Consider the following 20,873-nt stretch of genomic DNA (forward strand, 5'->3'; position numbering starts at 1 on the left):
AACCAGGGACGTAAGTCCAAAAGAGATCCCACGGAAATTTCTCAAGCCAACTACAACAAAAAGAAGAAGGATGAGAGACCTAACTTTGAGCCCCGACCAGAGGAATTAATTCGAACTACAATGGATGATCAAAGGGTTAACGCTCTTTTAGTAAATATGCAGGCAACCACTGTTGCAGAAAATTTGAAGTTTCCCTGCATGTGGGAACAGCTGCTACAAATTGTTTACTCTGATTATGATTTGACAACCCCAGAACTAAGACTATTGGCGGAGAAAGTTAATTTTTTCAACAAGGAAATTTTATGTGACAAAGAAAGTCAGGTTCCATTTGTAGTGGCTGATACTATGGATCAAAGCAAATCAGACAAATGGAAGTCATTAAGGTGTTTTAGAGTTACTGCCTCAAAATGTAGAGACGTTTATTCGCGAATGATTTGCACTGGCATAAATCTTAAGCCCACATTCAATTTGGTTAAAGGCATTTTGTGGCCGGAAAAATTCATTCAAACAAGAGCCATGACTTATGGAATCAAAAACGAAGACAAGGCTCTCAAAGAATATGAAAAATGGCTGAAAGAGAAAACCTCGCCACTTGGAGTAACTATTGAAAAGACAGGATTGTGGGAAAATCCAAAATATCCAGGTCTCGCTGCATCGCCGGATGGCTTAGTAAAAGATCTCGTTGCTCAACCAAATGAAGGCATAGTTGAAATTAAATGTCCCAAAATCCTAGAAAACATTAAGCCTGAAGAAATTGATCAATTGAAACCATCCCAAAAAAATAGCTTTTGTTGTTCACTTAAAAATAATAAGCTCGTTCTAAAGCAAAATAATAGATACTATTACCAAATGCAAATGCAAATGGCCATTACAGAGAGGGAATGGTGTGACTTTGTTGTGTGGAGCCCTAAAGGTATTTCAATTGTTGAATTTCGCCATTTTCCCATTCTTTCCACAAATACAGTTTGCAAGCTTTTCATTCAAACTGGCAACTTTGAGCTTCAATTTCTTATTTTCCTCCAACAATCCGTTCCCTGTTTGTGTATTCTTATCTGCTCCCTTTAATCGAATACTGCACTCGCTCTCCACTGACTTCAAAATTTTCACTGTAGTATGCGTGCTTGCATTTTTAACACGAGGCTTGCATGATACCCCAACACTTTTAAATCTTATACGCTGATTTTTGTCTTTAGTATGCGTTGAATTATCATTGAATGACTGCTCAGACGTAGTTGTTGGGATTGAGAAGTTAGCAATGTGGTTTTTACAAGGTGTAGATGACTTAGGTAGACTTGGGACATCAACGACTAACTTCCTTTTCCGATCGGGGGAATGCTCATCATTAAATATAGACAGTTCCTTTAATATGAAAAAAAAAAACCAGTATAATCAGCCTTGCATATATCTATTAGTTACATCTAGAGCTCTGAATTATCCATCTGTTATCTTAAAGTTGGTGGCTAATCGGTTAATTATCCAAGTCTTGCCCTGTATCATTAGTCACAAGATCTTACCGTGTCATCAAAATTTGTCTGTATATTTTCAGTCTCTTCATCAACATAAAGTTTTCTTTTACGTGTAGCAGCAGAGTACAAATTCTCACCGCTAAAAAGCTATGGAAATAAAACAATTTAATTAAAACCGGAATATTACTATTAGTCATAGAGAGATCTTACCTCTGTTTCCTCAGTATTGTTGTTACTGATATTGGTTTCTATCTGTTTGTAGCAAAGAACAAATTACATTTATTATTGGCTTAATTATTTTTTAGAGTTAAGTGTGAAAATATTTCTTACCACAGGCTCCTCAAAATTATTAGTGGCAATATTGACTTCAGTAGGTTCATCGCTGCTATCAGAACATAATACCTTAATTGCAATAATTAATATAATAAAGATTAATACAATTATTAGCATTTTAAAATAGAAGAAAGGTGGCTTACTGCTGCCGAGAAAGGCATAGGATAAGGATTATCTTTGGTCGGGCCATCAGAATCTTTGAAATGAATCGAGCACACGTATCTGTTGTTTGATATACAATCTAGCGTGTCTAGCCTACCACAATTTCGGAGCCATTTTATGGCTTTTAAACAAATATTACACACCAATTCATCGTGTGTTGGATCACCTTTTCTAAATCTTAAGCACGGTTTTTGAAATGCGTAAAATTTGATAGAGCTTGGCTGGATATGATAGTTGTGATCGGTAAAAACCACCTCGCTAAGGCTTGTTCCATTACGACTATAGGACTTACAATTTATATAAAAACAGTTCTTTGAAGTTTTGTTATTTTCCTTTGGTGGTCTGCCACGTTTAGGAATTATGTTTTCCATTTTCATTAACTTGTTGTTAAAACAAACCTTCGGTAAGAAAAAATATGACTGGATACGGGAAGGGAAGGAAGACTGTAGCAGCCGACGCAGCCGACGACGAAAATCAGCCCAAAAATGAAAATAAAAAGTGAGGGAGAAATGACTGGCAGCATTGCACCTCCGAAAATGGCGCTTGGTTTCGCCGCCGAAAATTGTGTAGCGGCCGCCGCGACGGCGTTAGTTCGCTATGGACCAAGACTATTAGACAAGTTAACGAGCGTGAAAATATTCTGGATATTGAATTATATATCTAAATATATGAATTTGAGGTAGAATAGCGGCAAAACTAGTTTAATATCACATTTTCCTATATCCACGATCGTAATGGCGGCTTGGTCCAACGGAATTTTCTTTTTCAAAATATTATGCGCCAGATGGAGCCTCGGTTTTCTTATTTCATACTTAGTATGGGGTGTCTTCGAAAGATGGCGCAAGCCCGTGATAATCAATAAGGAAACTTTTTTTAATGAAATCATGGAGGAGTACAGGGAGGGCAGACTTAGCCATTGGACTCTTGTGTTAAGTAATTTTTGAAACAACTTACGTACTGCTGCCAGCTGGTTCATTTACGGAAAACTAGTAGTTTGGAAGGAAGGAGGAAGTGGGGGAGCGGGGGAATTCAAAATGGCGGGCGATGCAGGCGATTATAAGGGTCGCTAGTGTAAGCAGGGCTACCAGTCACTTTCCTAAAAACATACTGAGTCGGCCCTCCCGGTAATCCTCCTTGATGAAACATTGCCTTTAGGACCAAAGAAACTATTTATTTGTTTATTGGAATCATTAGTCTACGTGGTGCGTGGTCCTAGGCGCGAGGGGGAGGGGGGTTGTGTTATACCTTCAATGCTGCTTTCCCCTCCCCCCGTTCCACTTAACAAGTTGAGCAAGGAAATTGGCTCTATAATAACGCCTACTTTTTCAGGGTTTTTTTTCTCTTGTTCAGACGAGCCTTCTAATAATTACGATCATAAAGTTGTTTTTATCATTTTCAAATATCCTAAAGATTACCCGGAAATTCCATACTTTACCAAGGCAAAAAACCCAAATGAAACGAATTAATTTTAATAATTTATGGTTTAATGCAGAATAAGAACAGTGTTTAAAAGTCGACATTCCATTGAAATACATATGTTCAAACTAAAACAGAGAAGCAGATATTATTTAAACAATATTGAAGTCATTAGTTAGTGAAATAATTATCTTAAACTAAAAGTTGAGAGATCTATAAAGTTCTTTCTATTTTTTTTTTTTTTAATTTTTAGTTCTCAAGTTTTTCTTCTCGCAGTTAAATCTTCAGTTCTTACATTCAATTAGTTAAAGTTCAAATTATTTAGATTTTTTTCTTGTTAGTTCAAATTATTTAGTTTAATTATTAAAGATTTCAGTTCTTCAGTTCTATTAATTTTTTTCTACAAAATTCAAAAGAGTTTTATGACTATCGTTAATTACTTAAAACAATATGCAGATACATTCGAGAAAATTCCTTTGTTAGATCTAAATTTTTTAACATTAAAAATAGTTACTTCATATTGAAAACATTCTTTGCAATATTATTCAAATTTTTTGTTAGTTTTTAAAATTTTATCGTGTTAAAAAGGTATACTTTAAAATTTTTGACGCAATGAAAAGTATTGAAATTTTTGAAAGAGAGAATGAAAACTCGTTTTGCTTGAGTATGTGCAATACAAAATTCAATGCCTCTGAAAGATTTAAAAAATTGAAAAAAGCTCATAATTAAAACCATCAATTAAATATAAATCTATTTTAAAATTTACAATCACATATTTGGAGGTATTTCTTCAACGTTTCACTATCCATGTGCGTCCATAAAGAACATCAGTTAAAAAAATCATTTCATTTTGCTTTTATCCTCCTTTTAATGAGCAAAAGTTTGTTTTCTTAGCGATTGATACTTGATTCTTGAGATTTGATGCGGTCGGAAGCGTGCCTTAGCCTTGACTTAATCTCATTTTCTATCTCACAAGCAGTAGTATCAAAAGTTTTAGTTGAAATAACAGTATCTGAGAAATAAAATTAAGATTTATGAATTAAGGATTGAGGTGAAAAAAAATTTTTGAATGATGCTGAAAACAGTTTCTCACAACTTACCCATAATAACACTAGTGATACGAAGATCGCTGAGCTTTCGTTTTCCTTTCTTACCATTCCAGTTGTAAAGAACTGCGAGTTTGTCAGAGAATGCTTGAGAAAAAACACGCTTCACACTCTCTTTGACATTTCTTCCTCCTATCTGTTGAAGTCCTCGTTGCTGAAATGAAAGGGTGTGTTTGAATGCTATAAATATTCCAATTGTTGTTTCATACCAATTTCTGCTTCTTTTCATCTTCCTTTAAATTTTCTTCAAGCTGCAATAATTGATCCAAGTCTGATAGTGGTAGGCCAAATTCACTAATATCGCTTTCTTTGGCAGGTTCAGAATCAATTACTGGATTTGATGATGATCCTCGTTTGACTAAAACTTCTATCATGCCCAATAAATCTTTCTGATTATATTTTATAATTTCCAAACTTCTAGTAACGTCTTTTACCCAGCCTACGTGTAGAAAAATAAACCAAAAACTAACAGTCTATAAAAAGATTATGTGATATTCAAACTCACTCTCTTTCACCATAACCATCCGGTTCTTTCTGATCAGACTTTCACCTTCATCGTGATGAGAAGCTGTTTAAAAAGTTAATGCTAGATGACTGGCACTAAAAAACTTGATTCGTCACTACTTACTAGGTGTTCTAGTCGCAATAAAACTTGATGACGATGATTTAGACACAGAGTTGCCTTTGTTTCTCGGCGTCTGGAAACCTTATTTATTTTTATATTACAAACTTAAATTCATAATTATTAACCGTTCTAATCATAGACATACCTTCATCAGCATTAGAACTAGCTTCGGGTTGAGGTGATTTGGAATTACCCCTTTCTTCGAGGATATCATCATGAGAATCTATACAAAGAGCCAGGGACAAAATAAATTTACAAGTACTAGTTCTAAGGTCAATGCTATAATGATTAACTATATTAATAAGTGGGAGTTTTGATATTATCTTATTTGAGAAAACTTTAATCTTAGACCTTTAATTCCGCAATCTAACACACGGATAACAATTATCGAGGGAAAATGAGCTACTTTCATAAAATACGTTGTCCATTCTATTTGTAGTGCACTTAAATAAACATTTGAAATAATTATATCACCTTTATCTGCAACAAGTTGACTGTTGCTAGGTTTGCCTAAAATGGTTTTAAAAGAGTTACATTGTTAGTTTGTTGCAGTGCAATTAAATGAATATTTGAAACAATTCTATCACCTTTATCTGGAACAAGTTGACTGTTGCTAGGCTTGCCTAAAATGGTTTTAAAATATTTACTGTGTTGAAGTTAATGACATAATATAAATTTAATACTTTTAAGAATTTCCCCTGCATTTTGTGTTTCATGCGTCTCATCCTTATTGCTTTCATTGCTGGATGCTAAGAATAAATTTCAATATTAAATACATGAATATTTATTATAAATAAACCTAGATTTATTTAAGATGGACTGCTCGTGCTTCGACTCTCAGAAAAAGATATTCAGATTAAAACGAGAATTTACAACAATATTTTTCATGTAATTATAAACTATGTGAAGGAATGGAGGCTACGAAACATTGGACACATATAACCCTCTTTCTTTTTAAGAATTTCCGTTGTGAGAAAATTTAGGTCAAGTTAATTCATTCTTCTTAAAATTTCAGATTTCTGAATTTCTCTACTAGTTTGGTTATATACAAAAAACTGTTTCCCATTGAAAGAAGGAATATATTTAACGTAAACTCTACTGTCCACTATAACAGCGTTCAATGCTTTTACGGCCCTTTCGTTTTGAGTTGCTTCTCGCTATTTTAATTGGTTTGATTCGCAAGATTCATAGGCGTTATACAGTCCATTCAAGCTATTACATGGATTTCAATCGCACTAGCTTTAAACCACATTGGTGGAGGGTGTAGCTTGGGCATGCGTTTAGCTAAAGCCCTAAGTAACGAATACAAAATATTTTAACATTACCCTCTGAGTCAGAAAATAACCCATGAGTTGGTTGGTCCATTGGATTTCCAGTTTTTTCTTGCCGAGTCTTTGATACTTCAATTTTATAAACCCATTATAATAAAGTTTTTCAAAGTAGCATTCAATTCCAAAATTACTTACGAGATCTACTTTTAACACCATTTCTCGCATCCCTGGATATGCTTCTGATTTCAGATGCCTTCCCTTTCTTAGAACTTTTTGAAATTCCTGTAATAAAAAGATGTGGTAGTGCATAAATTTAAGATATACTGTACTCTCCTATCATCATAGATTCGGCATGCAATGACTATATATCTCAATTATACATTATTTCAAAGAAACCTGTACCTGAAGAAGCATCCGACAGATTTCGCTTTAATGATAATTTTGGTGGTGACGCAAGCGGTGAATGGATTTCAGGATCATCATCTGTCTCGTCTGAAGAACTTGAATGGTAGCCTCCATTGACTTGGGATTTATTTATTAAAAAATCTGTTTTTCGTTTATTTCTACGCCCACGTCCCAGCTCTTTTTCACTGCTCGACTCATTTATTTCTCTTCTCAATTTTTTCACAGCAACGTCATAGGTTTCTGCAAATAGAGAATTTCAAGCGGATTCTTAATACTTCATATTTGTTAAAAAATCAAATATTTCAAATAAACTAGCGATATACATTTTCCTTCATGTAAATATTTCTTAAAACTCACCACATGTGAACAAAACTTCAACTGGAAATTTTTTCCATTCTTTTTGAGATTGAACCATCCTTTTAACAAGCCTGGTACAATTCTTCTCCTTCCCTGGATAGGAACAAAGCGTTTTTTCAGGGCCATGGCAATCTACCCATTCTTTCGGAACAACGGCAAGCTCGAATGAGCTATCAAATTCCACTAAATAATATCCCTCTGTGGTCATTCTTCTGAAAATAAATAAATTTATATACGTTTAACAAGTTGCATATATGTTAATATAATTGAATCATTTGATTTATGAGAGTATATGCTCCAACTTTAAAGCTAATGTAACGTACTTCTCACTAGTCATGATTTTATCCACGTGACCATACAAGTGCTTATTCATAAAATTAAAAGTATCGATTTTCAAATTTTGGCATGCCTTATCATAAATCATTATTAAATTGCATCTCCAAAAAATACGTACATTTGAAGAGACTGAAAATGGTACAGAAAACAGCAATCTGCAAGTGCACCAAGATAACTGGAAACAGTCTGAATGAATAAAATTGCAAATACAATAAAACTCAAATTCATTGAACATCCTAACCATGCATAGACTACATTTAATTGCAAAAATATCTTGAAACGCGCATTTGTGGCAGTAAATGATAAAATTTTTTATATTGCTATAAATTCTAGTGTATCTTATTGCATGATTTCCTATAGTCCATGCGGTTTTGTCTTAAATAGTTCATAATTAATATTTTTTTATTGAGTGTAATATCTTAATAAGTAAAAACGAGTCGCTTCCAATAGGATACTTCTGAACCTTGCCAACAATATCTGTTATGTTGAAGGATTTTAAAGTTGTTGCTAGATTACTCGCTTTAACAACACCAGTCAAATCTGAGTTGCAAGGCCGTGTATAGTAGTTCTCTATCTTTTGAAATTGTCTTCCAATAACAATGCCAACTTTTGTGGTCAAAGTTGCTATATTTTCAATAACGATGTAAGAATTGTTAGCTAAATAACAGCAATGATCTCTTGATTTGAGTCCAATCACAAATCCATCTAGCGTACATTTCTTATACTGTTTATCAATGCTATTGTTTGGGGTAAGAAGAGGGCCATGGTTATGCAAAATTTGATATTTCATTTTCTTTAGTGTTATCCCTCCATTTTTCTTTCTGATGTTAGTATCTTCACTAATTCGGTTAATTATCTGTTTCAAAGGACGCCCAGAGTTACTTAGTTTCAATTTCAATGATTGCAAATAGTTTTCAAATTCGAAAGCGCTGAAAGAGTCTAACGGTCCAAACACTGCAGAGTCTTTGGCTAGATGAATTAGTCCATGGACATTGTATGAGACAAGATGCTCACCATACAGCACACTGTAGGTTTTGGTAAAGTATGCTAGAAGCTCTTCAGCATATTGGTTTAATTCTAAATGTTGCTGATCACAACAAAGTATACGAATAGCCACGTGTAAACTAAGGAAATGTGTATAATAATTTTTGGGTAGAAATTTCTTCAACACTAGAGGTCCTGAATAAAGCAGAAATTGCCTGAATTCTGTTGCTTTAAAGCGTTTTATATCAACAAGCGAGCGAGGTTTGCGAACAAACTCGGAAGAAGTTACTTCTTGTAATGATGTTAAAATCGTCGACATTTCTTCAACATGAACGGGTGGTAGTTTAAATTTCGCAGTTTTTCCATCAATCCAGGAAACCAGAAGTTTTTTCATAACGCCTAGGCACACTAGGTGCATATAATCTAGCGGAAAGCCGCTTACCATGAGCAAGTTTGGAATCTCTTCTATAATGCTGAACCCTATGTGATGGCTTCTCTGTTCTTTACCACGAAAAGATTCGTTTGTTCGTAAAGGAGCATTTAATTCAGGGAAACAGGTTCTTCCAATGAGATACTTTCCTCTAGTAGTGCACTTGTTACAACCATAAAATCCTGTGTGACCCTTGGTTTGACAAATAAATGAGCGAGCTGGTGTGTCACAGATAAATGCAGAAATTTTTACAGGTATTCGTGGACCACTATTATACAATTCAATCCCTTCATCAATTAATATTTTAGATTCTTCCACTAAAAATTTTAAAAAGGAATTGCAGTCCTTCGGCTTTTCGCAACCATGGTAGATACCGATAACAAATGGACAACTGCCTTTAATAGATTTAAGCTTGCCCAAAATTGGCCAAAATTGACTAAGTGTACTATTTGCTATAGGAATCCCGTCAACATTTATAGAGACATCTGCAATATCTATTCTTATCTCGGGATAGCCACTGCATATGTTTATTATCCCATTTCGAAGACCAAAATGAAAATATTCCCCGGGGCTCACGGGCTCTACAGAAGTAAACCTTGGCGTGCTAAGCAGTGATCTGGAATCACTGGGCAAATCATGGTCATGGAACTCTTCCTTAAGCACTACTAGAAGCTTGTTCAATGTATTTTTCGTGACACGGCAATCTACAGCCCAATAAGCTAATTTCTGGCGAAAGCTAAGCTCATCATTCTTAACCTCCGCTAATTGTTTATTTCCTTCTCCTATATCATCTTCAGGAACCGTTCCTTCTCGCGTTTCGTCAGTTTCCAAGTGAAAAGAGCAAATTTCATTAGATTCGTTTTGAGTATCGTTCAGGACAGATTCTTTCGCCTGGTCTGTATTTGTTACGATTACATTGTAATCTCGCAGAGTATGACACTGACTTTCTCCAGCTATTAAAACACTAGACTCTGAACTCGTAGATGTTTCATCATCAATTAGTGCATCAGCTCTGTGAAGTCTTTGGTGAAAATTGGAGTATATAATTCTAGACCTTTGACGACTTGATAAAATGAACGACGTTTTGTAGTTTTTTTTGGGCATTTTCTACAAAACAAAACCATCAACAGAATTTGAGTAATCAGTTCTTCAAATTAAATTTAAAACGCAACCAGAAAGGGACGACTTGCACTAGCTAAAGCTAGAGATACGTACTTCCCCTATTTACTTTTGCTATGAGGAAACTCCTGCTTAAAACAGCACTCTTTCATCGGAATTTTGTCATATTTTTTTACGTGTTATTCGAATCTAATTTTTACATATATTATATTATCAAGTAAGAGCTTTCTTTTGAAACTAATTTCATAAATTTCCATTCATTAGTTTCGCTACAATTGTTATCGAAACATTCGAAGCGGGTAAACTCGAAATTCGGCTTTCTACACATAGTAATGACCAAGGCTTAGGACGTTCCAAGCCGCGAAAGCCGAATTTCGAATTTATCCGCTTCGAAGGTATCGATAACGATTGTAGCGAAACTAATGGTTGGAAAACTATCAAATTAGTTTCAAAAGAAAGCTCTTACTTGATATTACAATATATGTACAATTTTGATTCGAAAAACATCTAATAAAATATAGCAAAATTCCGATAAAAGAGTACCGTTTTAAGCAGGAGTTTCCTCATAGTGACGGTGTTACCGGAGGCGAGCGCCCCTACCCGCAAATTGCCGCACTAGCTACTTTCGTATTAGCATAGACCGGCCGTCGGCCGACCAAATCGTCCCTTATAGCGTTTTCCTTTGGGTCCTCGCGGAGAGCTCCCAAGGAGCAATAAAAATGGTAGTAGTAGTTTCCAGCTTCGTTAAAGACTGTTTTTGAAGAATAGGATCTCCTAGTTTTATTCTTCCATGGGAGCGCTCCGCGAGGACCCAAAGGAAAACGCTATTACAGGCGACGGAGGAGATGATTCAAGTTGGCCTTGGCTATAATAAAGCCGGTGCGCGCGACAATTTTCTCATTAGTTTCTAGCAAGTTGCAACTTTTGAACACCTGGAGTCGCTCGTAGCTGGACTGCAACTTTCAGGCTCTGAGCTGGCGACGATTTAAGGGACCATTCATTAATATGCTATGGCGAGATGGTTTTAAGGGTCATGACTCATGTAATATATAATCTTAGATTATATTGGCGAAAAAATTATTTTTTTTAACTAGGCCTATTTGGGATTATTTGACAATATAGAGAGTGGGGACAATGGTTATATTATAATAAAAAATTACTAGATTTAAAAATTTACGCGTAAACGAGTAATTTGATTAATTGGTTTTATTTCTATATCTTGATAGCCAAGAATTTCCTGCTGGCTGTTTGCCAATAGAACCTAAACACCGTGCGAGACAAAAAACCACTTTCCATTACTGGACAGTGTAGATAGAGTAGTAGCACTCCATGTTAAATACCCATAGATCGTAATACAGTGAGTCAAAGGCAGGGAGGTGCCATCACTCTATTATATGGAAAAACCCCTCCCTTCTTCCCAGGTTGGCTTTAGATCGGCCTCAATTGCAGGATGAGCGATTTATAAGGTGGAAACACGTAGTCCGGTGCCAAAAACATAATTTTTGTTTAAAGTATTCACTTTCGGTTGATAATAGTGTACTTAAAAAGGTGTTTCATAGATAAAAAATTGGTTGCATTCTCAATCTGTAGAGCTCGGCATTATCGAATAAATTATCCGCTTTATTTTATCTTTATCCGAAATCTAGAATTATCCACAGAAGTACCATGTTAAATCGCATTATAACCGCCAGTTTTGTTTGAAATAATCGGTTAATCACTAATTTTCGGATAACGGTTAGATAATGCCGAGCTCTATCAATCAAAGTTAGTTAAATCTTGTAAAAGTCGTTTTAGACGCCCCCTTATAATTGAATTTCAGGCCATGCGCCAACCCTGCACCAACAATCTTCACTTCTATTAGAGGGGGCTTTCATAAAGGTGTTTTCGGGTCTCTATAGAGGGAGTGGGCAGTCCTGTTTGGAAAAATTTCCCAAAAAAATTCCATAATATATCTGAGAGACTGAAATGATGAACGAAGTACAAAGCAATAGAGTGCTGTCAGTTGTGACGTCAGATCCAAGGTTAAACATCACGAGTCTGCCTTTAGCAATGAGCGGCCATGACAGTTACCGTTTTTTCTTTATGGGAAAACAGCATGGGTGACGTCACACCGGCGCTCCTGACAGCACTCTATAATACTACGCATAAATTTTGACCTTCAGGCTTTAAATTTCTTCACTAGTTCACAACTCCGAGCTTAACAAAACCGCGTTAGTTCCCAAGCTGAGCTCTGCATTATTAACCACTACGATGGGGCTATTAGTTCCATAGGGGATTTGTCACATTAATTATTAAACCAAAACACAATAAAATCTGAGAGGTGGGTGGTATTCTTGGAAATAGCCTTAATTATTTTATATGCTCTTTCGAATAAAACCGAAAAATTATAAAATAAAACTATCTGGAAGTGTCTTACCTTCTTATTAATCTGATAATGGAGTGGAACTGTAATAATTCCTGAAGTAGAATTTCGCTCACCAAAAATACAGCTCCGTCAGTTCACGCACTAAAACACAGACGCGCATTACAAATCTGCCGTAACGTTTTAATTATGCACTTGGAATTTTCAGCGAGGATTTTCAATTTAAACTTTTTACGTGAAATAAACCTCGCGGACTTCAAGGAGGACTCGAGGCGCCGGTGTGATCCGCGAGCACTTCACTGTCTTCACAATAGAAATATTGTTGCAAAAATAACCTCTCTCTATCACTGGTAAAAAGTGAGTGACTGAGAGAACCTACACCCCCCCCCCTATGGTGGGAGAGAAGGGGAGTGGATTTTCGGATTTTCCAGTTTTCTCGTCAATTTCAATAGGTGAAAACTCTTAGCATGCACTAGCTACACCAGTGGAGCAATAAAATCTAGAGTCGAAGATTTCTTTACAGTTAAAGCTTTGTGTTTGGTAAATCCATCTCCAAGTTTTATCGCTCCATGCTTGGGCAATAGGTCATGCCACCTTATCCTATCCTGGATCCTATTGTAAGTAAAATGCTTACTATCATTCTGTGGGATCTATAGGAGGGGTCGGACACTACCCAAAAATCCCGTACACTTTCATCGAAATTCCAAAATCTCTAAATATGTTCTATGGGAAATTAACATTGAAATCTTAAAATCCCTCGTAAAAACCGCTTTAAAATCCCAAAATCTCTCTAAAATTTGAAAATCCCGTACACAGAAACACCATATGTCCGACCCCTCAGATCTAATGATAGTGGCCGCGACGACATGACTAAAGGTTATGGTAGAAAAAGGATAAACTCAGGTGGTTTTGAACTTCTAAAAAACTTGTTTAGACCGAGCAGAAAATTTGGTTCTCGGATACCATTTTTTGAAAACGAACAATTCTAAAAAAATACTGGCAAACTATAAATTCTCATTAAAATGTTACTGAAGATATTAAAAAGGTTAAAGGAAGAAGATATAATTGGAGGTCTAGTTCGACGAAACTTTTTTAAGTTACACAGCTTATTGCATTTAAGGTGCTTCGTCTACAACTATTTTACAGCAACTACTGCATAACCTGTACTTTCTTTCACATGGCGTAATAAAAGTGGTCAGTTATAAAGTAGAGCAAATTCCGTCGTTTGGCCTACACCAAAACAGAAATAACTAGCATCCAGGGTGTACAAGATTGTACCTTTGACTGTACTAAAGTGATTACGCGTAATCTTTCAAAACCCTGCCCTTGACAGTGCTAAAATGATTACGCGTAATCCGTAATCGGTGTACAGGGGGTTGTCTGCTAAGCTAATTTTCTCATTCTATTTTTGATACAGTTGGTTTACCGTGAAGAACGTCTACAACCATTTGCTTTCGTCAAAGCAATTGCTTTGTGACTTCCTAACTAATTAAACCTTTAAACGGGGTCTACAATAAAACCATTTATACACGGCGCCTATAAAAAATAATATTTGAGGGGCAATTCATTCCCATATATGCCGTAGGTCAAGTCATAGTATAAATGTTTTGTTTGGGGTGTGGGTAAGGGCCTACCAGCCCTGTAGAATATAATCGAAGAGACTAATTCTCATAAATAATAGTTATGCTACTCCAATCTATCCGGGTATTTTAAATAAGTTGAAATCAGAATGTGTTTCCCTAAATGGTCTTTGTACCCGCCCTATAAATTATACCAGCATTTTGTTATATTTAAAGAAAATTTTTTAACAGAAAGCCTAAGTTTCCAATAAAACCTTTTTTAACGACTTTGAGATTTATTTTGGGCCCGACGTACGTTGGCCAGAATTAAGATCAAGGTTTAGATAAATCAAACCCGTAAAGGAATTCGGCCTTATTAAAATATTTATTTGAATTCACTCTCAATAGTCTAGTGCCAAAATATTAATTTAAAAAAAATCATGCACATTATAGGCTTAAAGTTTGAAACTTGGTACATGCGTACTTAAAAATGTGTTTAGCCGATTAAAGATTGGAGGCATTCTTAATCTGCCACGAGATTTAAGTTAAGCACGATTAAAGTTAGTTAAAACCTGAAAAAAGACGTTTTGTACGCCCCCTTATAATACCCTTAGAATTCCAGGTCGTGCGCCAGCCTCTCTATCTTCTCTCTTCACTTCTATTACAGGGGATTTTCATAAAGGGGTTTTCGAGTTTCTAGGCCTATAAGTTTCCCAAATGGAAAACGTTTATTCACACTTTAATGTCTAGGCTTGTACCATTTTTTCGGTAAATTTCGCTAACTTTCAGTTGGTGATACACACGTTTCATTCCTACCATCCGATTTTGAAAATAGTATGCGAAATTTTAATTCATAATACTATAGAGTAGTGGCACTCCATGTTAACTACCCATAGAGCTTAATACAGTCAAAGGCAAGTAGGTGCCATTACTCTATATTTCGAATATACAGAGAATTGGAATTTTTCATTGGCGTTTGCATTGTCTTTTCTCCGAGAAGACTCCCACCCCTCCATATCCATTCCGTGGCATTTTTCACTGGCTATTTCTTATAATCTTTAAAGGTGCGGCTAAATTTTTCGATAATGAGTAGTGGTTAAAGGGATTGTGAAACGATGGGCTTTTAGTTTGACCAGGGCGGTTTTTGTAGTAGTAGGCAGGAGGGTAGGAACGCCCTTCTTCTTAAAGGAGTCAAGGAACTACTGGATAAATAATGGAAAATTTTAAAAGATAGTGGAGGGGCTAATCACTAAACCATTGGCAATGGGAATTGCATTGAATGTTAAAGTAACTCTTCAGATATATTTAAGTGATTTTGGGGTTGAAGACATTTCCAACTCTCTCTCTTTCCACTTTAACTTCAGTGCAGTATTGTCAGGTCACGTTCCATAAATGGGGGTAGGAAAACGGTAACAGTCGTCAAAGACTAATTATATTTATCTTAAGTGGACAAGCAATTTTTCATTATTTTGAAGTTTTTGAAGATGTATAGATTGGCAACACTGTAAGTTGCACCGTGTTTTCTTTATCGGCTTCATGCTAGTTCCCTCGCGCCCATTCAGAAATTATTTATTTCGGGGAAAAAGGGGTATTTATTTATTTATTTGGACTAGAAATGTACAAGCAAGTCTTAGGCTTTTGAGGTACGGACGGAATGGTTTTAACATGAGAATAGTAAACAAATATTAAGAATTAAATGAACTAAGTGCTTATAGGTAATTAATTAATGATTTTAACATGATAATAGTAAACAAAGATTAAGAATTATATGATCCAAGCGCTTATAGGTAATTAATTAATTTAGGAATTTATGATTTGGACATGAGAGTAGTAAACAAATTTAAGATTTAAACTAACAAAATGCTTGTAGGAATGACTAGTGGATTATAGTACAATTGGAAATGTTTGGAAAGTGCAGCGCGGAACTATGACCTTATAGTGATAGAGATTATTGATTCCGGGAGTGCATTCCAATCAGAGATGACCGAGCTACCAAGGTAGAAGGGGTTCAAGCCCCTTAAACCTGTTTTTGAAACTTTTCCACTCCGTGTGAAATACTAAGAATCAACTGTTTCCCTTCTATTGTAAACCTTCTCTTTCCTTGAATGGGACCCCCTAGCTATGGGGCAAACCAGAAAAGGAAAAAGAAAAAAACAAATAAACTTTTCCAAGATAACGATTGCTATGCACGCCTTAATAGACCAATTCGAATATTACATGCAGAGAAACAAACTTCCAGGGGCAAGCCGCCATTCTGAATAATTTCTCTCCCGCCCTAATTTTCAATTTTTCTCCAGAGAAAGTGGGGGTAGGCAATCTTTGGTATTTATGGAACGGAGTAAGGATTCTATATAGAGTGCTTTCAGACGGCTATTTAATTGTGTCGTCATGCACCCACGCTATTTTCCCATAAAGTAATAAAAGGTAACTGTCATGGCCGCCTATTGCCAAAGGCAAACTCGTGAAGTCTATCTATCCCAGGCTCTGACCGTCTGACGTCACAACTAAAAGCTAGCTGGAGTGCTGTCAGAAGCGCCAGTGTGACGTCACCCATGCTGTTTTCCCATAGAGAAAAAATGGTAACTGTCATGGCCGCCCATTGCTAAAGGCAGACTCGTGACGTTTAACCTTGGATCTGACGTCACAACTGACAGCACTCTATGGCATGTTGCTAGTCTTTCTCTGCAGTTTCTTGGCTTACATAAAAAAGATGAGAAATAATTTTGTAATTTATGATCATATGAATTTTATATTAAAAAAATATAATCATTCGTAGCAAACATGAAAATATAGATTGTATAGGGTGTTTCCGCGAGAGTAAAAAGGGAGAAGAAATAGGGGGCGAAAACCGGTTTTCAGGGCATGTCAACATGGCGTCCTAACGTGGCCAGAGCGGGCAGCCGGCAAGGGGAGAGCAAAGGGGGTAGGTAACTTGACGTCACGCGCAAAGACCCTATAGATTCATGGTAGCAAATGTTTAGGAAACAATCCATTTTATTTCCAATTATTTAAACAAGAGAACGTTCATACTATTTTTGTGAAAAAAATCCAATAAACATACTCAAACCTTTTTCATGGTGCCATCTGAAAACGGAGATGTAAATTTGAAATCAATCAAAGTCTATTATCTTATTCAAAATTAAATACTAATAGATTGATGAAAAGTACTTGCAATGAATAAATTAAGAAACGTTAATGAATATTTAAAAGAGTAGTGGCACTAAATGTTAATTTCTCATAGAACATAACGTAGCCAAAGGCAGGGAGGTGCCATTACTCTATAAGTAAATGAAAACATAGGCTTAATTGTAGGTAAAAAATAATTTAAATAAATATGTACGCCATCTAGCTGGAGCACCATATCGTAAACGTGCGCCGGTCACTAAATATTTAATATTCAGATCCGTCAAGTTTCAGACAAATTAATTTTAAGAGCAGATGTGCAACAAGAATTCAATTGAAAATTAATTATAAAAAATTAATTTAAAAACGAAATGAGATCTTAACCACTGCAGATGCCATGTCAGGAAATGTATATGTACTGACATGTACGCCATCTGGAGTTCCTAGCGTAAACGTGCGTCGGTCAATAAATATTTAATATTCAGATCCGTCAAGTTTCAGACAAATTAATTATAAGAGCATGCAGATCGATATGCTACAAGAATTCAAATGCAAATTAATTATGAAAAATTAATTTAAAAACGAAATGAGATCTTAACCACTGCCATGTCAGGAAATGTATATGTACTGACATGTACGCCATCTGGAGTTCCTAGCGTAAACGTGCGCCGGTCACTAAATATTTAATATTCAGATCCGTCCAGTTTCAGATAAATTATAAGAGCAGATGTGCTACAAGAGTTCAAATGCAAATTAATTAATTAATTAAAAAAAATTATTTAAAAACGAAATAAGATCTTAACCAGCACTGCCATCTGTAAGGAAATGTATGCACTTACATATATCACGCAGATGAGTGACGTAAATTAATTGCAGTCTAAATGAATTACTTAAGTCCAATATATGGTCGCATAGTTATGGTTAGACAAAATAGTATCATTGTCAACCAATTAAAGGGTCGTTAATTTTTGATTTTAAGCCCTACCATCAAATTTAATCTTAATTAATTGTTCAATTACCAATATTTCAGAGAAAGTGCAATTATATTAAAATCATTATTGATTTTTTTAGTTCGTTTAACACACATTGCGGGAGAAAATAAGGAGTTTCAATTAAAATTTAAATATCATTTAATTTTTTCACATAAATCTGACTTCAGTGGGATATACAAGGGATCGAGGTAAATCTATCTACGATTAACATTTGGTATGAATATCCACGGGAGGTACAAAACACACCATCACTAGGATATCCCACTCGGATCATCTCATGGTCCTCCCAAGTATATATGGTTTTGGGTTTCTTTTTCTGGATGTCCGTGGGATATTCAAGGAATATACAATGAGGATATCCTAAATTCGGGTTATAGGGTGTTTGTACGGATGTCCAACGGATCATATGCGTTTGCTGGGTAGGTACTTGTGGGTGCTTGTATGTACTTGTGGGTACTTGCGGGTGCTTGTAGATACTTGTGGGTGCTTGTAGGTACTTGTGGGTACTTGAAGGTACTTGTGGGTGCTTGTAGGTACTTTTCGGAGCTTGTAGGTACTTGTGGGTGCTTGTAGGTACTTGTGGGTACTTGTAGGTGCTTGTAAGTACATGTGGGTGCTTGTAGGTACTTGTGGGTACTTGTAGGTACTTGTGGGTACATGTAGATACTTGTGAGTACTTGTGGGTACTTGTGGGTGCTTGTCGGTACTTGTGGGTGCTTGTCGGTACTTGTGGGTGCTTGTCGGTGCTTGTAGGTACTTGTGGGTACTTGTAGGTACTTGTGGGTACATGTAGATACTTGTGAGTACTTGTGGGTGCTTGTAGGTACTTGTGGGTGCTTGTGGGTACTTGTGGGTGCTTGTAGGTACTTGTGGGTGCTTGTAGGTACTTGTAGGTGCTTGTAGGTACTTGTGGGTGCTTGTAGGTACTTGTGGGTGCTTGTAGGTACTTGTGGGTGCTTGTAGGTACTTGTGGGCACTTGTAGGTACTTGTGGGCACTTGTAGGTACTTGTGGCTACTTGTAGGTACTTGTGGGTGCTTGTAGGTACTTGTGGGTGCTTGTAGCTACTTGTGGGTGCTTGTAGCTACTTTTGGGTACTTGTGGGTGCTTGTGGGTACTTGTGGGTGCTTGTAGGTACTTGTGGGTGCTTGTGGGTACTTGTGGGTGCTTGTAGGTACTTGTGGGTGCTTGTAGGTACTTGTAGGTGCTTGTAGGTACATGTGGGTGCTTGTAGGTACTTGTGGGCACTTGTAGGTACTTGTGGGTGCTTGTAGGTACTTGTGGGCACTTGTAGGTACTTGTGGGCACTTGTAGGTACTTGTGGCTACTTGTAGGTACTTGTGGGTGCTTGTAGGTACTTGTGGGTGCTTGTAGCTACTTGTGGGTGCTTGTAGCTACTTTTGGGTACTTGTGGGTGCTTGTGGGTACTTGTGGGTGCTTGTGGGTACTTGTGGGTGCTTATAGGTACCTTTGGGTGCTTGTGGGTACTTGTGGGTGCTTGTAGGTACTTGTAGGTGCTTGTAGGTACATGTGGGTGCTTGTAGGTACTTGTGGGCACTTGTAGGTACTTGTATGTACTTGTGGTTACTTGTAGGTACTTGTGGGTGCTTGTAGGTACTTTTATTGTTTTATAGGTTATTTTGACACGTTATCTCCCAAAAGTAATTAATGTAATGATAAAATGTTTTCGGGGAATGGAATTGTGGTCGAAAAGCCGAGATAAGTAAATTTTTGAAATTGATTACCAGTAAAATAATTTATTTCAACGGAAAACGGTAATGGAACGTTGTTTTTTCTTAAGCATGCATTTAAGTTTCAATTAAAAAGAAAAATTAATATCTGATCCTTCAGACAAATGATAACCTCAGTCTTATCGATACTTTTTAGGTCTTGATTCTAATCAAGACCTTTTTGATTAATTTAAATTGGGCTTAATAAAATTTTTACGAGTGGCTAAAAGTGCGCCTTTTTTTTAGGGTAGAAATGAAATAAAAATATAGGGTTACAATAAATGAACTAATTAGCAGCAATAATTTGGAAAAGCAGCAGTATATAGGGGTTAAAGCATACCCAATTTAGTAATATTTTGGAAAAGGGGAAATTTACTCAGTTGATAAACCTTGATATTAAAGGGGCTGGCCGGAGCTGTTGGGGTGAAGTGGGGGTCAAACTGTTGGTAAGCATATTGCTTACCGCCCACCGCGACGGTGGCGCCATTCCTTATGGCCAAAGAGCTGGGTGTTTTCCCCCTGAACTAAGGCCGGACTTCACCACAACAGCGCCGGTTAGCCCCTTTAACAAAAACAGGCGAACATTTAGCCGTTCATAAAAGAATTCGCGTTGGACAAAAAAAAAATTATTACAAGTTGGGAAAACCAAAATATTACCTCTCCGTGTCGAGAAGATTATATAAACTTAAGTATCCAATGAAAACGTCGACCTTTTTGCCCTCATCCTTTCCCGCGCTTTGCGCTTCCGCATTTCATCCTTACTCTCAACATTATCTTCCTCCATTTTACATACAAAAATCAAATACTCACAAAAAGAAGTGGCAAAAACCTGCTGGCTCTTTACAACCACTTAATTTGACTTAATATCCAATTTCCAACAACAATAATATACCAGTAGTTTAATTGACAACCTACTAGCATCGAAATTCTCATTAAGAATGGCTCCCGCGGATAAAAAAGGCCAATTTTCAACTAGGTGGGCGTTATCTCATTAGATTTGAAAAATATCATTTGTCTTTTTTACCAATGCCTAACCGTTTGGATTTTTTTAAAGCAATCTTAGCATCAAAAAATAAATGTTTTATATTCTTATTAAGA

The 20,873-nt window shown here is 36.3% G+C and overlaps 2 protein-coding genes across 12 annotated transcripts; both read right to left on the minus strand.

Annotated features, from left to right (window-relative positions):
• Nucleotides 1-918: 918 nt before the first annotated feature.
• Nucleotides 919-2,576, minus strand: LOC149588818 (uncharacterized). The gene is made up of 5 exons (XM_089862112.1): nucleotides 1,943-2,576; nucleotides 1,797-1,868; nucleotides 1,677-1,718; nucleotides 1,515-1,613; nucleotides 919-1,359 (listed from the first exon to the last, which is right to left on the minus strand). Exons 1-5 carry the CDS (start codon nucleotides 2,336-2,338, stop codon nucleotides 919-921), a joined length of 1,050 nt encoding a protein of 349 aa, XP_089718238.1. The 5' UTR covers nucleotides 2,339-2,576.
• An 847-nt stretch (nucleotides 2,577-3,423) lies between these two features.
• Nucleotides 3,424-12,932, minus strand: LOC149588819 (uncharacterized). Of its 11 annotated transcripts, none has more exons than XR_016379826.1 (17): nucleotides 12,427-12,932; nucleotides 8,904-9,998; nucleotides 7,596-7,663; nucleotides 7,142-7,353; nucleotides 6,782-7,024; nucleotides 6,575-6,661; nucleotides 6,434-6,508; nucleotides 5,792-5,857; nucleotides 5,696-5,731; nucleotides 5,583-5,618; nucleotides 5,254-5,331; nucleotides 5,112-5,189; nucleotides 4,989-5,051; nucleotides 4,693-4,922; nucleotides 4,478-4,637; nucleotides 4,144-4,389; nucleotides 3,424-4,068 (listed from the first exon to the last, which is right to left on the minus strand). XR_016379826.1 is itself a non-coding variant. In XM_089862201.1 (15 exons), the coding sequence occupies exons 1-15, from the start codon at nucleotides 9,993-9,995 to the stop codon at nucleotides 4,268-4,270; spliced, it is 2,646 nt and encodes an 881-aa protein (XP_089718327.1). In that variant the 5' UTR covers nucleotides 9,996-12,409; the 3' UTR covers nucleotides 3,424-4,267. The 11 variants fall into 11 exon arrangements, 3 of the variants coding, with proteins under 3 accessions (XP_089718327.1, XP_089718329.1, XP_089718328.1); XR_016379832.1 differs by lacking the exon at nucleotides 8,904-9,998 and adding an exon at nucleotides 7,465-7,505 and having other exon boundaries at nucleotides 12,427-12,901; XR_016379827.1 differs by lacking the exon at nucleotides 12,427-12,932 and adding an exon at nucleotides 10,107-12,409.
• Between the last annotated feature and the right edge of the window lie 7,941 nt (nucleotides 12,933-20,873).

The sequence above is a fragment of the Phalangium opilio genome, unplaced genomic scaffold (assembly GCF_054372755.1).
Source record: "Phalangium opilio isolate 3A_F unplaced genomic scaffold, DU_Popi_V2 ptg000537l_1, whole genome shotgun sequence".
Taxonomy (NCBI): Eukaryota; Metazoa; Arthropoda; class Arachnida; order Opiliones; family Phalangiidae; genus Phalangium; species Phalangium opilio.

Excerpts from the sequence above, each read along its gene's own strand:
- LOC149588819 (XM_089862201.1), bottom strand. The coding sequence starts at position 9,995 with ATGCCCAAAAAAAACTACAAAACGTCGTTCATTTTATCAAGTCGTCAA. Across the intron at positions 5,619-5,695 it reads TCAACTTGTTCCAGATAAAG|GCAAACCTAGCAACAGTCAA; the intron begins GTGATAGAATTG and ends AAACCATTTTAG. Across the intron at positions 5,052-5,111 it reads TATTGCGACTAGAACACCTA|CTTCTCATCACGATGAAGGT; the intron begins GTAAGTAGTGAC and ends CTTTTTAAACAG.
- LOC149588818 (XM_089862112.1), bottom strand. The coding sequence starts at position 2,338 with ATGAAAATGGAAAACATAATTCCTAAACGTGGCAGACCACCAAAGGAA. Across the intron at positions 1,869-1,942 it reads CTATGCCTTTCTCGGCAGCA|GTATTATGTTCTGATAGCAG; the intron begins GTAAGCCACCTT and ends ATTGCAATTAAG. Across the intron at positions 1,360-1,514 it reads AGACAAATTTTGATGACACG|GAACTGTCTATATTTAATGA; the intron begins GTAAGATCTTGT and ends TTCATATTAAAG.